This window comes from Sorex araneus, chromosome 6, assembly GCF_027595985.1.
Source record: "Sorex araneus isolate mSorAra2 chromosome 6, mSorAra2.pri, whole genome shotgun sequence".
In the NCBI taxonomy this organism is placed as follows: domain Eukaryota; kingdom Metazoa; phylum Chordata; class Mammalia; order Eulipotyphla; family Soricidae; genus Sorex; species Sorex araneus.
The window spans coordinates 34,978,937-34,995,728 of NC_073307.1; the positions used below are offsets into that span (position 1 = coordinate 34,978,937).

Sequence of the window (16,792 nt, forward strand, 5' to 3'; positions counted from 1 at the left end):
AGCATTCAGGGACTTCCTCCTGAAGAGTTCCTGGATTGGTACTTGGGGGGTTGGCGTGGCTGGGATCCTGGCTGGGATTCTAGTCATATCTTTGCCCTATCAGCCTTTGGTCCCTGGTCACTCTCTGCCCGACACTTCCCCTCGCCCACCCCTATCACCCCATCAGTAGCTCTCATAGAAATCCTGTGGGCTTTTTAATTTCTGGTTTATCTCTGATCTTCACACTTGGGAAGGAGAAAGTGGGAAAAAGAAAGGTACAGTTTCTTGTCCAGGACTGGTGCTATTGTAACTGGGTGGTTTCAAGTAATAACACAAAAAGCTTTGAGCTTTGGTTTCTGGGAGGCAGGTTGGTTAGATTGAGGTTTCTCAAAGGGATAGAGGATTTGCTTTGCATGTTTGGAGCCTGTGTGCAGTAGAATGGACTCAGGAGTGTCACCTTAAGCTAAGAGATGGGTCAGAGGAAAGACCTTGGGAAGAGGTTTCTTTCCATCTTAAGTCCAACTTTACATTTTCTCTTAGAACAACACACAGTTCAAATTCTGTCTCCGACCCTAAGTAACCTTTCTTTTTTTACATACTCATTTTTTTCCTCCCTAAAGTACTGTCTTTCTCACTCCTGGTGTGAAAGTGGAAGGAAGGAAAGGCCTGTGTCATCCCAGCTCGCTTGCACATTTTAAGCAGTGGCTGCTGCTGATGTTGCTATTTTTATAAGAAAGCCCGTGGGTTTTGAAATCGGAGAGGTTCGGCCTTAAATTTCCACTTCAGGATAAGTTGCCCGTCCTCTGAGATCTTCCTTTTCCTGGAGCCTTGATAAATTTGGGGTTGGTTACGGGGGTCCCTAGGGAATGAATGCACATTGGGAGATTTGCCCACATTGCCTGCAGCAGTGGTGGAGAATATGAATGTCTCATGGTGGTTCCAGAAAGAAAAGGCTCCACCATGTTCCCAGAGACAGACTCAGACACAACCGAAATAGTGGTTTAGAAACTCACCCTTGGCCCTTCTCTTTGAAGAGATGCTCAAGGCAGCCTTGTTTTAAGCTTCCCTCGGCCTGCTAAAGCAGCTTTGTGAGGCCGAGAGGGTGGTTTAAATGCAGGGCAAGAAAATGTGGGGCCGGTGGTCACCTTTGGAGCGCAGCGATTTCCCCTACACGGAGTGCAGTCTCTGCCTAATGCTTTTTAAATTAAAGAGGTGACTGTGGGCAATCTCGTAAAACAGCCAAATGCTGGTATATGGAGAAAACGTGAGCATTAAATAATCGTGCCCCAGCACGCTCTCAGAATGTAAAAATATTGACTCTGAGCAAAATAAAACAGCATTCCAATTCAGGCTGTCAGCGGTCAGAGGATCCCAAGGATTGGGGGTTTTGTGTGTGTGTGTGTGTGTGTGTGTGTGTGTGTGTGTGTGTGTGTGTGTGTGTGTGTGTGTGTGTGTGTGTGAGACGAGAGGGGTGGGGGGGGAGCGGCAGGGGAGTGGGGAGGGGGTGGCTAATAACAGGATGAGCAGGGATTTGTGGCCACCACTGACAGAAACGCAGGGTGTAGTTCAGGGGTTCAGATAAGCTTTGGGGCAGCGTAGGAGGGAGTCTTCCCCCGAGACTGGTTTGTTCCTGGGCTCCCACATGCCCTCTGCCTGCCAGCATCAGCCCTGGGCCCAGCACTTGGTTGGACGCCTCCTGGAGCTTCCCGGGCCTGCCCCGGTGCCCTCTCCCCCTTGGCTGTCAGTGTCCTGGCTCTGGCTCCTGGCCCTGGCAAACAGTCCCGCGCGGGGAGGCAGGACGCCGCCACCCGCACTCCAGCCTCAAGCCTGCCTTGCTCATCAGCACGCAGGAAGCCCTGGAAATAAGGTGAAAGGAGAAAATATTGCCAGAATCTCTGCAGATTTCACCCCCGCCCCACGGCCCTCTGATTACACACACTAAGTGCGGCTCTCTGTGTAAATAACCTTTCCTTCCCTGCCTCCCTCCGCCCTCGCTGCTCCCCCACTCTCCTGCTCTTAGGCTCTCGCCAGTGATAAATAGCCAGGCTACCGCTCAGCGTGCACCAGCACCTGGGAATAATCATGCAAAAATAACAGTGAGAGACTGCCGCGCGTCTGTTCTTGACATTAACTTTCCTCCGTTTGACAGGCTGCCACCACCAGCTGTTAGACTTATGGGTCTTTCCCCCCCCCTCCCCTCCACTGGAGAGGGCCGCTTTCCTGCTTTGCTCTTTGGGACTCTAATAGGTTACATCAGTGTCCCATCAAGCTGACAGAAAAGAGCCTTGACAAAGGACCCAGCCAGTCTCTGTTCTGATCTTTCATCCCACTTGTTAGTAGTAGTAGTAGTAGTAGTAGACTGATAATTCTCTACTGATTTTTAAAAAATGGGATATCTAATGAGTACAATTTTAAGGTACAGCCCCTCCAGAAAGAGATTAATTGACTCTCTTTGCACATCCTAGCATTGGGCTTGGTCCAACCAAATCACCTATTGAGTTTTTTTTTTTTTAAAGTTTGGGCCTCAGGTGTGTCTGTAATAAAGATGATATTGACAGTCGCTGCAGCTGCGATGGGCATGAGAGGTGCCATGTATGATCTCGTGTCAGTCACATTAGCCAGGTGTTAATTTCCATCTCACAGATGAAGCCACTGAGTTGTAGAGAAATCAGGTGACATGCTTTATTTGGGAGCCACTTTCCAGCCAGAGGGGAAACCCATGGGTCACTCCTGGCCACTCCCTGTGCGGGCTCCAGGCCTGTGATCTCATCACCGCAGATTGTTCAATAAGGTTATGCAGCTAAAAGGTAGAGTTGAGCTTGTGGCGCTGGGGACAAGTCCCTGTACCACACCATCTCCCCCAGGTGTCTCGTGTCCCGCATTTTGGTGGAATGCATGGATAGCAGCTTGGCTGTGGCTTTACAGGTCCAGTTGTAGTGTTGCTGTGTGTGTCTGATATTTTGATTTTGAGCCCCAGTGTTGCCAAGTAAGCAGTAAGCCGAGGAGCCCAGGGACCTGACTTGCCCTTCTTTTGCTAGCAGGCCGTACCACGCCTGGCACACAGCTGGTGTGTAGAAATTATTTATTGACTGAGTAGGTGAGCCAGTGTAGGTCATTGAAAGGAGACGGGGGGTGGGAGACCATGCGTGGGAAGGTGCATGGGAGACAGTGGGAAGGAATTCAGTGAAAGTGAAGAATTTCTCAGGGCCTACTCAGCAATGGAGGGTGGATTAAGTTGGCCGACTGCTGCCAGATGCCAGCGCGTGAAAGAGCAGCATTTCCCCGGGCTGAGCCGCTCAGGGTTAAGCCCTCTTTCTTATACTTTGAACACACTTTAACCACACTTAACCATGCATTTGGAGGGGATTATAGATTTATGTTAAATATAGTAGGATATAAAAAGGAGCTTTGTATCATTGCATGCAGGGCTAGAGAACGGTTATATCAGGCCAGGGACTGTTCCCCTGATTTCAAAGTCAGTGGTTACTGAGCTGAGCACTCAGCAGTCATATTGCTGCACATTTCATTGAGTCTTTCACTGGTGGAGGGGGTGTGTGTGTGTGTGTGTGTGTGTGTATGTATGTGTGTGTGTGTTTCCCCTCTTTAATTGAACCAGACCCTGAGCATAGTAGCCAGGTAAATCGATCACTTTCAACAGAGCAAGTGACAGCACAGGATTTGAACCCAGCACAGCCCCGAGGTCCAAGTGCAAGCTGTCTCCTCCCCAGAGGCAGCTCTGGTGGCCACTGTTGCTGTCCACTGTCTCCACCAGCTGCAGTGATTGAAAAATTAAGGTTCAGTACAATGGCCACTCAGTGCCTCTATTGCAAACTACAACAGCCAAGAAGGAATGCCCTGCCACAGAGGCAGGGTGGGGCGGGTGGGGGCGATGGGAGGGATGCTGGGATCATTGGTGGTGGAGAATGGGCGCTGGTGGAGGGATGGGGACTCGATCATTGTGTGACTGAAAAGCAAACACAAGAGAGTTTGTAAGGATGTAACTACCTCACGGTGATTCACTATTAATATATTTTTTTAAAAAAATTACGGTTCAATGTATGGCTCAGTGAGCTGAGATTTCAAGGTACATCTTTTTCATATGGCAAAAACTGACTCTTTCAAAAGACTTTAAAGTCCTATTTTGCATATGGTGCCCAGGGCTTTTGTGAGCGCATCACAATGCATACACAGGAGAACTGAAACCTTTTGTCGGTGAACAGTTCCTACTGGGGGCATTAGTTTGCAGACTGTATTGGCCCCACTGAATTATTTTCCCATAAACACTTTGTCTTCTAGTGTGTTGAGCGCATGTCAATTTTCCTTGTAGGATGTGACTCTTCCCTGTAGGTTTAGCTCTACTGGGCTGTCACTCCAGATAGCTTATTGCCCTTGCACAAATAAGGCACACATTTTTTTCTGCACGAGGAGTTGGTTGGGCTAGATGACCTTGACCCAACAAAAACATTCTGTGATTGTCCCTGAGGGGAGGACTGGAAATGCAGACTCAGCTGCTTGTGCCCAGAATAGCATAGGCTCCAACTGTTATTCTAAGAGATAGTGGAATTTGGACTTTTCCTTGAGTTTCTGTGCCGGCTGAAGATGGAAATATTTCAAGACGGAAATATTTGTAAAAGTTTTAGATCCGCCAAATACAACACCTCTGGGAGTGCCTGTCACTCCCCGTTCTGTTTTCTGTGACACCTCCCCCAACCCCCCAAAGAAAGAGAAAATTCAAGTTGACTACGTGGGTGGTCTTTGTTCTTCCTTCCAAAGTCCCAAATCCTCAAATCCCAAGGATGGAGAAATGGATTCTCTCACTGTTAATGGCCATCCTCAACTTATGCAGGAGGCAGCTTGGAAGTTATTCTGTTATTATTTTGAAGTCTGTAGAATAAGAACAGAAATTTCCCTGTGTAAAGCAAAGGACCACTGAGCAAGATGGCCTGTTTGTACCTGTCAGGGTTTTAGACCATGCCTCACTTGGGGGAACTGTTTGTCATGTTCACATTTGTCACCCAACCCTCTGAGTTGGTCTCATTTTAAAATGTGTGCAAGAAGGACAGTTTCAAGAACCCTCTTTATAAATGTCACCGAAGCCAGCTGCCTTGCTTGGAGTCTGGGAATGGAAATAGACCCAACTTGGTGGTAGGACAGGGTAGTTTTTCCTTCAGTCCTTCCATTTCCTACGATGGAAATCCTTTAGAAATCTGCTCTTTGAAATTAATACAGACATTCCAAATAGTATATGAGTGTGTGTAGACATGTATATGTTGATCTGTGTATAGATCTACAGCAAATAAGCAGTTAGACATAGAAATAGATACTTAGTTTAGAAATTCTCCCGTGATAGGACATGTCATCCACCCTAGAGGGCCTAAGAATACATTTCTGTTGCAGAAATGGGTCTCTGAGAGATTTACAGGGTCCAGGGTCACAGGCCAATGAACTGTCAAGAGTTGGCGCCCAACAGGCTTTGCCCATGTAACTTCTGCTAATTTGCAAAACTAGAGAATCAATATTCTCTCGGATTCCTCTTTTATGTGATTCCATTGTCTTGTTTATCCAATTGAAGCTATATTTGTTCTCTTGGAACTAATAGAGGCTGTTAATTAACTGATTTAAAGGAGATTTTGAGAATATTGTTTCATTTTATATGTGTAGCTCCAAATTACTGCCAATTTACAACTAACCATACAAATTAAGAGGTTGTTGGGAAACAGGAAAAAAAGTGCAGTCGGTGGTTTATACTTCTGTGGTTTGTTTTTTTTTTTTTAATTCTGGAAAGTGATTCTAATCTCACACAATCTTTTAGTTGTAATAAAGACTGCCATGGAGCTCTTAATCTCTACCCATCCCTTAAATTTCCTCCCTTAGAACTCTTTTTTTTCATTTGTCAGCTTAGTTTTTAAAATAGGAACTATCAGCGTGAACTTTGATCCACATTAAGCTGCATTTACATGAAAGCATAAATCACCAGTCATGGGGTCTGGGGGCTGTGAAATGCTTTTCTTCTTTGGGCTCTGGGCTCAAGAATGCAGAACAATGAAAGGCATGGAGCAAAGTTTTATGGGAGCTCTGAGAGCAGGAAATTAAGTTTCTCTAACATGCAGATGGATGAAGGGCTGTTCTGGTGCATCTTGGATCACTCAGGCAAGTGAACGTCAGTTTATCATCTCAGTGAAATGCAAACTGTAGAAAGCGTTCCTCCAGTCATATGAACAAGGAGCCACACAGATGACGGCTTCAGCTGCTGAAGTGGGAGCGCACTTCCTCATGTGACTTATTCTGAGATGCACTCTTTTTAGATAGATGCATTTTTTAAACCACAAAGGCTCTGCAACACTATGATTCCCCCCCCACCACACACACACCCCCAGGGTTCATTTGTAGAATCCGGGAAAATACATGAACAGACCAAGATAGTGTTTTACCACAGAAGCCTCTTCCTGCAGCAAGTTGGTTAGCAACTGCTAGAACACTCAGGCCGTTGTTCAGAGGGCAGGCAGTGGTGTCTTTTTTGTGACCTAACGACACAGGGAACCTGGAGTCGGGGTGTAGATGTGCTTTACAGCGTGTCCTCACAGCTGCCATTCCCTAACAGTCCTAACAGTTGTTAACATGAACTGAGTGAATGAACGTATGAAGAAGGAAATGAGTGAAGGAGTGAGTAGCTGACGATTTAACTAGTTAATTCCTGTGTATCCTTTGGTTTCTTGATAGCTGGACTTTTATACTTTTCATGGTGAAGTATTCCTTTGTTACAATCCCTCTGTATAGGGATTGTAAAGGAGCTACTGTGTAATGGGACTCATTAGCTTTCATTTCTCTTTCCTGAATTGACGAGGGAAGTCTTGTTCGACTCAGCAGTTAAACCCTTTGGAGGAGTCATGCATGGGAGAAACTCAGCTGTCAGTTTGGAGTGGCTAGGGCTGTGACTCAGTGGGTGAGCTGCCTGTCACGCATGTGTGAGGCCCTGGGTTTGATCCCTGGCACAGCAAAATAAAATAAGCTGTTATTTGGGGGCATGTTATATAAATTCCACAAAGCTTTGCAGCAGAATTAATTAGGACTTGATACTGAATACATGCTAATAACATCCAGTTTTTGTGTTTGAGTGTATATAATGAAATTTCTGTCATTTACAGATTCGGTAGAGTAAGTTAATATGTTTTAGTAGTGACTTAATTTAGTACCATTTATAAAGTACTTTGCAAACAAATTTCCACCCATTTCCTGTGCTTAAAATGCCCAATGATGTGTATGTGCAATGTATTGGCATTTCTCCTTCAGAAAATGTTGGCATTTTGAAAGTAAGATTTCGGTCCAAGTGGGAAATCTTCATAATTTGACAAAACCTTATTGACGCCTTTTGAAGCTCGAAGGTTGTCCGCTGGTGAGTTTAGGAGGGCACTGAAGGTCTGTCCTGTAGTTCTGGAAGCTGGAGATGCAGTGTTTTCCTTATTTAACAGGAAAGAAAGCAAATGCTCATTTCTGTTCTCCTGTATGTTTTGGCACCCTTACAACACTGAATGGTGTTAGAATCGCAAATGGGATTTGGAAGAGTGATGTATTTAGAAGTGATGTAAACAGATTGCATTGAAAAGCCTTCCCGAATGCAGCGCTTCTGCAGTAAGTTTGTCTGTCTTTCAGGTTGACCCCCTGTTTACAGTGCCAGCACCGCCACCACCGATTTCCAGCAGTCTCGCACCTCAGATTCTACCCTCCTACTTTTCCCCATCTTCATCCAATATTGCAGCACCGGTTGAACAGCTTTTGGTTCGGACTCGTTCCGTGGGTGTCAATACGTGTGAAGTTGGAGTAGTGACAGAGCCGGAGTGTCTCGGGCCCTGTGAACCGGGGACCAGTGTGAATTTGGAAGGGATCGTGTGGCATGAAACAGAAGAAGGTAAATACGATTTACTTATTTTTCCTCTCCCCCACCCCACCTCTGTGCCCCTCTCCCCTGTTTTGTGTTTGTGTCTGCCTATCAGGGGAATTTTTAGTGTCTTCTGCAAGATAAATGGGTTTCCTGTTTGGAATATCGTTGACAGAACGACCATGTTCCGGTTCGGTCAGTCGCGCATTCAGGATGAATCAAGTTTCAAAGTAGTATTCTGCTTTAGGCACTCACCTGGAAGGAAGGCCTGGAAAGCAGCGGAGCATTTCCCCTGGCTCCCAAGAGGCACTGGGAAATGACTCCAGTTCACTTTTTTTAGCCTGTCAGCCAATCTGTCCTGACATGGTGGTTTGTGTTGCGGAGATCTCTTGTGTTGAGCCAGCCAGGCTCTTTGCTGTGTTGTGGCTGTGACTGCTTGATGCAGAGGAGCTAAAGAAGCCCGGGGTCAAAGGCTTCTCATGCCTTTGAGCTCAGTTGAGCTGCTCACGTTCTCCTTGGGGCTGGAGACACAGCCGTCTCCCTGTCCCTTGCAATACTGTTGGGTGACCTGGCAAGGGCACATGGTGAAGTCAGTCTGGCAAGGCCCCAGAGAAACCGCTCAGGCTTCGTCCGTCTCTCATTGCGACGGGGAATGAAAAGAAGAGTCAAGGTAACAGAGGATCCCCTCTGGTTGCGCACTTCTCGTAGCCTGGGATGGTCGGGTGCCAGTGCCCTTCATGGAGACTTCGCATATTTACACACCAAGAGTAGAGAAGGAAGATAAGTGCCTTGGGGAACAAAGGAAAGTGAAGATTATAGAGGCGCCTGGAGAGCCCTCCTGGGCAAACTCCATCCACCAGGCTTGACAGTTTTTTGCTGACACCTGAGGCTGCCATGGTGCTGGGCACCATCACGGCTACCCAGACACCTCTCGGGTGGCCCCTGTGAAACAGGCCACTGAACTGAAGCATTGCAGCAGGCACACATGACTCCTGGCCCCTGAGCTGTCTCTGGACCCGAAACATTCTTGTGATCAGAGCTAGATTATCGGTAGGAATAAAGATCCCTGTGTCAGTGTCAAAGATAACTTCATCAATAAAGATTCCCTTGTCAATAGTATGATCTTTTAGGAGATGATGACGGGTACTAAGAGTCTGAGATGCAAAATCATGGTTTAGATCCCTTTGTGGAAGTGAAAAACTGAGGACTGGGACTCTTAGAGGAGAAGCTGAAATACACGGCAAGGAATGCTGAGTAGATGGGAGAGTGGAATGCTGGGAAAGAAGTGATTGAGAGGAGTTGAGGGTAGTGAAGCTGGGCAATGATAGGCAAGAAGCATGAAGAGTGGACATCAGGGGGCAGGTGTGAACATAACTGTTGGAAGGCAGAACACAAACCAAGGTAGAAAAGCAGAAACTCTTAGAAAAGTCCCTGAATTCTTTTTTTTTTTTTTTTTTTTTTTTGCTTTTTGGGTCACACCCAGCAATGCACAGGGGTTACTCCTGGTTCTACACTCAGGAATTACCCCTGGCGGTGCTCAGGGGACCATATGGGACGCTGGGATTCGAACCTGGGTCAGCCTGGGTCAGCCTGGGTCGGCCGCGTGCAAGGCAAGCGCCCTACCCGCTGTGCTATTGCTCCAGCCCCATTTTTTTTTTTTTTTTTTTTTTTTTGCTTTTTGAAAAGTCCCTGAATTCTACATGTTACATTTACCTATACTTATAGCATATATATCTGTATATAATATAGATATAATATATATCATGTATTGTATCGATGAGCAACGGGATGACAGTGACAGTGATGCAAGGGGGAGATTTTGCAGATTGCGTCAGTAAGGAAAAACGACTCTGATGCTGGGCTGGGGAGTTGGCCCGCTGGCCTGGAGCATGTGCTTTGCATGCCTGAGACCAGGGTCCGTCCCAGATCCGGTTGGTGCCCCTGCACACCCAAGCAGAACGGTTGTGTAAGAGGGAACTGGAAACAGGGAATGAAAACACTGGATGTGGGGAATGCTCGTTTGTGGATGGAAGCTTGGTTGGGAGGTATTTTCAGTGTCAAGCCTGAGACTTAAGTCGTAGAGAACCCACAGCTGCCCCTTGTGAGGCCTGGCTTGAATCCAGAGTGTTGCCCGCAGTGGCTCCTCCGAACAGTAACGAAAAATTTACTTTTGACTTCAGAAATGTGGGGGCTTTAGGGACCCCTTCCCTATTTGACCTTCAAACTAGGAAACTGTTCAAAACTGTATCCTGCTTCCACCTAGGGAGGGAGACATGTGGGCAGAGCTGGGTCCCGTCTTGCTTGATGGGACACCCTTGGGGGGGCTAGTGGTGCCCCTGGGGAGAGCAGGCTTTTCCTCGGGAGTAACTGTACACAGCTCACCCTCCCTCCCTTCCCTAGAGAGGAAGTGGAGAATGAGAATTTCACACTGGTACCTTGCATGACAAGGATCGATTATCAATCAAGTCCCAGCCAGACTAGCTTAGGTGCCAGCTTTAGGAGCACAACCAGGTTTGAAAAGCACAAAGCATTCGCAGAATGTTCTTGGATATTTTTATGTCATCTCTCCGCTGAAGCGGCATCTTTCATTTCCTAGGAGTGACTTAGCGCTCATGCCTTGATCACTTGTCCCGACGTCCTTGATCCGGACCGGGGTAGGACAGAGCTCCTGCAGAGAGAGCTCCCTGGGTGGGTGATGTCAAATTAGCCCCAGCATCGCTGCAACAGCTGTAGGGCCTGGGTTATTTTTCACTTCGCTTAGAAGGCTGCTTGCTTGTGACTTTTAACCTTCGCTTCTAGTAAAAGACGTGCTTGTTTAGAAGAGAAATCTGTGTGTGGGAAGCGGAGCACTGGGGGAGCGGAGAGGCACGCTAATACTCCGTGCCTACGCTCACAGAGCTTTGTGTTCCTGTCATGGGTGTCATTTGCTAGTGACATACGAATTGTCACCATTGCCACCCTAGCCTCTGAAAGTCAGTCTCCCTGCTTTCACGTGTCGCGACCTGCCCATTCCTGGAAGTGTCTCCGACCACTTATTGGGGGGCAGGCCGGTCAGCCTCACTGCTGGCGCCTGCAGCAGCCCTGGCCTTTTACTGCCGCACATTTTCTAGCATTTGGAATGTGTGGATGTTTACTGTGGTGACGCGAAGGAGCTAGGGCTGTTAATAGAGTTATTCTTGCTGAATAAACTAAACTTCTGACCTCCATAGAATGTAAGAACTGTCTGAGCAGAGGCCTGGGCCCTGTGATGTGTGTTTAATGGGCATCTCGTCTCAAGAGCATTCCATTTGCATTTACCCCACCCCACCCAGTACAGTGTGTTTAGAGCTCTTGTACCAATTAAAAAATTAAACCCACTTGACCATTAATTTTTTCCCTTTTGAGAAAACAAAGAGAAACAGAGCACATTTGGAACTGATTATTTGACCAGAGCCAAAAGAGATGGATTTGGGGAAAGAGGGGCAAAGAAAGCCACAATAAATAGTTGTTTTCTGGTATGAGGTTACATTAACAAAGAGCTTCAAATTGGCCTCTAAGAGAACTGTCAGTTACCTTTGACTAATGTTTGAATTTGAGCGAATAAAATCTCTTCCCTGGTATTTTCATTTGAAGGGTCTTGCATAAGTGTGAGTGATTTTTACTAATTCTGTTGGGTGCTGTGTGTGTGTGTGTGTGTGTGTGTAGGTGTGTAGGTGTGTGTGTGTGTGTGTGTGTGTAGGTGTGTAGGTGTGTGTTTTAAAATACTAGAAAATTTAAGACCTTGTATCTGATAGTCTTCGGGGAATATTGGCTAGCTCGCGATTAGTTTGGATGGGACTAGGAAAGCTGTAAGGCTGAATTATGAAATTCCCACCAAATAATTCATTGGTTTTTTTTTGTGCCTGGAATTCCTCACTGGGGGCGGCTGGGGGTGGGGGTGTCTTTTAGTCACAGACTTCCTCCAGTGTTACTGCCAGTACATGTAGTTCTGGTTGCCTAAGAACCAAATTGTGCTCAGGAATAGTGTTACAAGAAAAGTTTCCTCTGGAAATAATTAGTGGGGCTTCAGATCATGCTTAATAGGAGAGGAAAAACTATTACTGCGTTTGGATGTTTCATTTTTCCACTCTGTTCTTTCTTCTTTAAGGTGAATGCATAGGCGCAACCATGTAGTATCCACAGTCATTCGCAGATGGGGCGGAATTGCCTTAGCATCTTGTTCCCGACATTTGGCACCCACGTGCCTATGTATAGCTATTTGCTTGAAAATTTGTTCTTTGGAGGGGAGGAGGGCAGGAAAAATGTGTCTCCAGTGTGTGCGAGTGCATGTGTGTGGCTCTTGACTCTTTCAGCTCTTGAGAATATATTTTCCTTTTGATTTTTTTTAAGTCCTATTTTTCTATTAGGCCTTCCCCACACCCCCATCCCCATAACCAAAAATATGTGGTTTGACTGGGTCCATTGCCATGGCTGCCATTTCCCAAGACTCTGCACTCTGCCTTTCTCTGACCGTTCCACATTCTCATTGGTCAAGCAAAACCAGAAGAAAAGGAAGTGAGACAGTAAATGGCATTTGCCAGCCCTTTAGACTTTCTCTCGTAGGACAGTGATTCTCAGCCCTGTACCAGCAAATCATCTGGAGAGCTTTGAAAACAGGGTAAGGATTTAGCAACACGTCCAAACTTCTTTTTTTAAAATTTTTTTTTTTCTTTTTGGGCCACACCTGGTGATGCTCAGGGGTTACTCCTGGCTCTGCACTCAGGAATTACTCCTGGCGGTGCTCAAAGGACCATATGGGATGCTAGGAATCGAACCCGGGTCGGCCGCATGCAAGGCAAACGCCCTACCCACAGTGCTATCGCTCCAGTCCCGTCCAGACTTCTTACTTGACTTAGATTGGCTGCCTGACTTGGGTTCCCTCTCCTGCCCCCCCAAGGCTCTTCTGGGGTTCTGATGTTCAGATGGGGGTGAGTACTACTGAGGCCAAACTCCAGGACTGGGATAGCCTGGCCCTCTGTGAGTGGCTCCATCCTTTCTGTCTCCCAGTGGCCTTGCTTCTCGGGTATAGAGTGAACAATGTCCCTTCCTGTGTAGGTGCTGTCTGGTGTGAGCACGGTGGTTGAGTCTCCATGCTTCTGAGCTTCCGAAAGGGCCAGCTTTCATCCTGAGCAGACACTACACAGAGGTTTCAAACCATAGAGGTTTCAGGTGCTGAGTTGGGGAGAGGGAAGGGAAGGAGCCTCAACCCAAAACTGGTAGTGTGTGCCCTAATTTATTAGCATGGTCATGTTCACTTCTCCCGTGGGCCAGCCAGCAGGGTAGCCTCCTCCCTGTGTGGTCTCTGCTGAATTGATTTTTGATAAAACTCAGAAACCCAGTACACTGAAGTTAATAAAGGAATAGGATTGGACTTAGTCATTGGGAGCTAAGTGAAACATAGAGTTTTATTGAGAAATTTAACTCCTGGTTTAGGGGTTAGATAAAGTTCCTTCACCTAATGTTTTCCAAGGAAAGAAAAGTGATCTTGGAGGTGAATGTCATAAAGGTCATTTAATTTAAAAAGCAAGTGATTCTCTCTCTCTCTCTCTCTCTCTCTCTCTCTCTCTCTCTCTCTCTCTCTCTCTTTCTCTCTCTCTCTGTTTTGGGCCCCACACCCAAAACAGAATGCTCAGAGCTTACTCCTGGGTCTATTCTGTGCTGACAGATTGCTTCTGGTGGGGCTTTTGAGACCATCCGCAGTGTTGGGGCTCTAACTTCAGTTGGCTTGTGCAAGGCATAGGGCCCTACCCGCTGCACTCTCTCCAGCCATATGATTCTCTTTTAAACCTTTAAAGATGATTCTTAAATGTGTCTGCTTCTGCATCCCTGAAGTCCTAACAAGGACAATGCTTAAATGTGCAATACAGTAGGTTTCAACCTAATTCACGGGAAGGCAAATGAGCTACATAATTGGTGATAGATCTCACATATGGCATGTTATTCCTCTTCTGCAGTATTTACCTACCAGTCTTTTGACTGAAAATAGAACATTTCTTGTTATGTTTTGATTTGAGAAGAAATTTTAATATGAATCCAGCTTGGTATTTGTGGATCTGAGCATGGGGTCAATACAGTCCTGAGTGATCTATTCCTGCTGACGTAGTTTCTAGTGATTTTTGTCATTCAGCTTTAATTCACAAAAGGAGTTCGATGCCCCCTTTCTCCTCCACATTTTATTACCCGCCATACCCGTGATGATTATAACAAGGCCATAATGGGGCGCTCTGAGCCATCTAATGGGACACAGTCCCTATCAGCACTGTGCCAAATGGAGACAAATGACCCCTGGCATCTGAGCTTGGCAGGTGAGCACAGTTGTCTAATCAGTGCTAATGGAGTACAGGCTTTAGCCTGGAACCTCAGTGTGAACGGCACAGAGGTTTTGAGGGGCTGCCTCTCACATGGGCTGTAAATGTCCCCTTCCCCTTTTTGTGCCACTGTGGTTACCAGCAGGAGTGTGGGTGGTGGTTGGTTCCTTGAGTGTCATTATAGTTGATGGTGGAGTTGTGTTCCCCCAAAGTCACCTGTTCTTCCCACTGTCATGCAGAAGGACCCTCCCCCGCCCACCCAACATCTCCTCTCTTTATTTGCCAGAGTTTAGCCTTGTAGTTACCACTATTCTGAGTACAGTAGCAAAATAAACAGTGTTGCTTTAAGGTTATGTATTAATAGATGACTGCTGTGTGCATCAAGATTTTGATGGTGGTGGTGTGGTTGGATCATGTCCAAGCAATGCTCAGGACCAGCTCCCAGCTCTGCTTTGGGGAGAAGGGGTCCCCTCCTGGTGGTACTCAGGGAAGCAAGCCTTGCTGGAGGGCAAACCTGGGGCCTCAGCAGGTGCTCAGCCCTCTGAGCCATCTCTTTCAAGGCTGATGAAGCTCCTATAGCATGTGAGGAAGGAGGGTCTTCCCGGGGCCTGACATAAAGATTTGCCTAGTGGAGGACAGTGAAGCGTCCGGGGAAGGTTTTTCCATGCTACTTTCCTGGGTTTGCTGTCCTATTGTACGATTCTGTTTTGTGTGTGTGCCTGGTGAGGTAATGTAGCCCCAGTTGGAGGCTTGATGAGTGACTGTGTTTTGCTGGAAAGTGGCATGGTTGACGGTCTGTCTCTTTACTGCTTGTTAGTGTGAAAAGTAAGCTGCTTTTAGGTAGGATTCAGCTTAACATTTTAAAACCAAACATTTGTTCTTTTGTGTCGTTTATGTATTTCAGTGGTGACATTTGGTGCTAAGTCAGAAAGCAGTAAGTTTTAAATATACTGTAAAGGACTTTGATTGCGTACTTTGGTTGGTAATGTTGCTAAATGTGTTCTGATATGTGAACACAGAATGGAAAGACATTTAAAATGAAAAGTCTTTTAGGATCTGGATAAACTTAGAGACTTAAGAAGTTGGCTTATAAGAATCCTGTGTGTGGCATGGTCCTGTCTGCTTGTTTATCTGCTTGTAATGTAGCTGGTAAGAAAACCTTGTATCTTTGGGTTGGTGGCTTAGCTGTGGAGCACTTAACATGCATGCATGAAGCCCTGGATTTAACCCTGGCACTACAGAGCAAACAAAAGAGAAAATTTAAAGACTTCATATTATAGTAACAACTGTTGACTCGTCTGGGCATATTGATTAAGGCACATTGCTCACTTTTAAAAAATAATGATTTTTTTTATAGCAGCTTAATTGAACTACAGTTCACATGATATAATAAAATACATCCATTTAAAGTTTACGGCTCAAGGTACACAGTTCATTGTTGTTGCTTGGTTTGGGAGTTATTCCCAAACGGTGCTCAGGGGCAACTCCTGACTCTGCTTTGGGTTTGTTCCCAGTGGTGTTCCAGGAACTGTGTGGTGTTAGAACTTGAGTCTGACCATCCGCATACAAACCATATACTCAGCCTGTTGAGCTTCAGCCACTCCGGTGCCTTAGTGTGTGTGGTGGTGGTTGTTTTTGCTTTAGTTTTGGTGTCACACCCAGCAGTGCTCAAGATGAGGAATTACTCCTGGCAGTGCTTGGGGGACCGTATGGGATGCCGGGGATCAAACCCGGGTTGGTCGCGTGCAAGGCAAACGCCCTACCTGCTGTGCTATCACTCCGGCCCCCTCAAGATGACTTCTGACTCAGTGCTCAAGAATCACACTTGGTGGGGCTCTTGATAAAGGGTACCAGGGATGAACCTGGGTTGGCTGGTGCAATGCCTGTCTTCTCTTGCCCTACTAGAGTATGTTGTTGTTGTTTGTTTGATTTTAAGCATAACATTTAAACACAATTAGAATTTTCATTGTCATGGCTTGTGACCATTAACAGTCATCATTACTTGGTCCGTTTTGTCCTGCCTTTCATTGACTTTACATCTTTTGTTCTCTCTTGATTCTCTTGATTCTTGATTTCCTGTGTGTTAGCACATCTAGTTTGGGGGTATGAGTGGACTTTGTATTGTCTCTGTGCCACACAATGTGCTGGACATACCTGTCTGGTATTGGAATTTTCCTTAACCCTTAGAACAAAACCCCAAGCAAATGTCCCTTAACCATCTTTGCTGCATTAGAGGAGCCTGAAATGGGATAGAGTGTGCGTGCACAGGGCAGACACCTAGTGAGCGAGGAGGGGATGCCGTGGGCACTCAGAGCTTTCCCTTGATACCAGAGCCTGTATCTTCAGGATTTCTCTTGCCTGCCACAGAGGTTCTCCTCTATTTCATAGAGTGCTCTTTGGAAAGAGGGACTCATGGGATGTAAGAACTGGAGTTTTAATTTTCAAACTCAAGTGGTAAGAAATTCTTGGTAGTTCTAGCATCTCTCTGATTTGGACAGGGTTTGAATTGTCTTCAGCTGGGTTGTTGATGATAAACTCCCATATTTACTCCCTTTTCAGCCCCTCTGTGCTGTGAGTTACTGCTGCTTTATTTTGGCTCACATCTGACAAT

The 16,792-nt window shown here is 46.3% G+C and overlaps 1 protein-coding gene across 4 annotated transcripts in view; it reads left to right on the plus strand.

The window, feature by feature from the left end:
- The window catches only part of ZNF608 (zinc finger protein 608), a 102,623-nt gene that overhangs the window by 37,206 nt on the left and 48,625 nt on the right, over positions 1-16,792 (plus strand). For all 4 annotated transcript variants that reach the window (XM_055141342.1, XM_055141344.1, XM_055141343.1 and 1 more), the window contains exon 3: positions 7,630-7,885. In XM_055141342.1, coding sequence (XP_054997317.1) covers positions 7,630-7,885 — 256 coding nt within the window. The remainder of the gene's footprint in view (positions 1-7,629; positions 7,886-16,792) is intronic.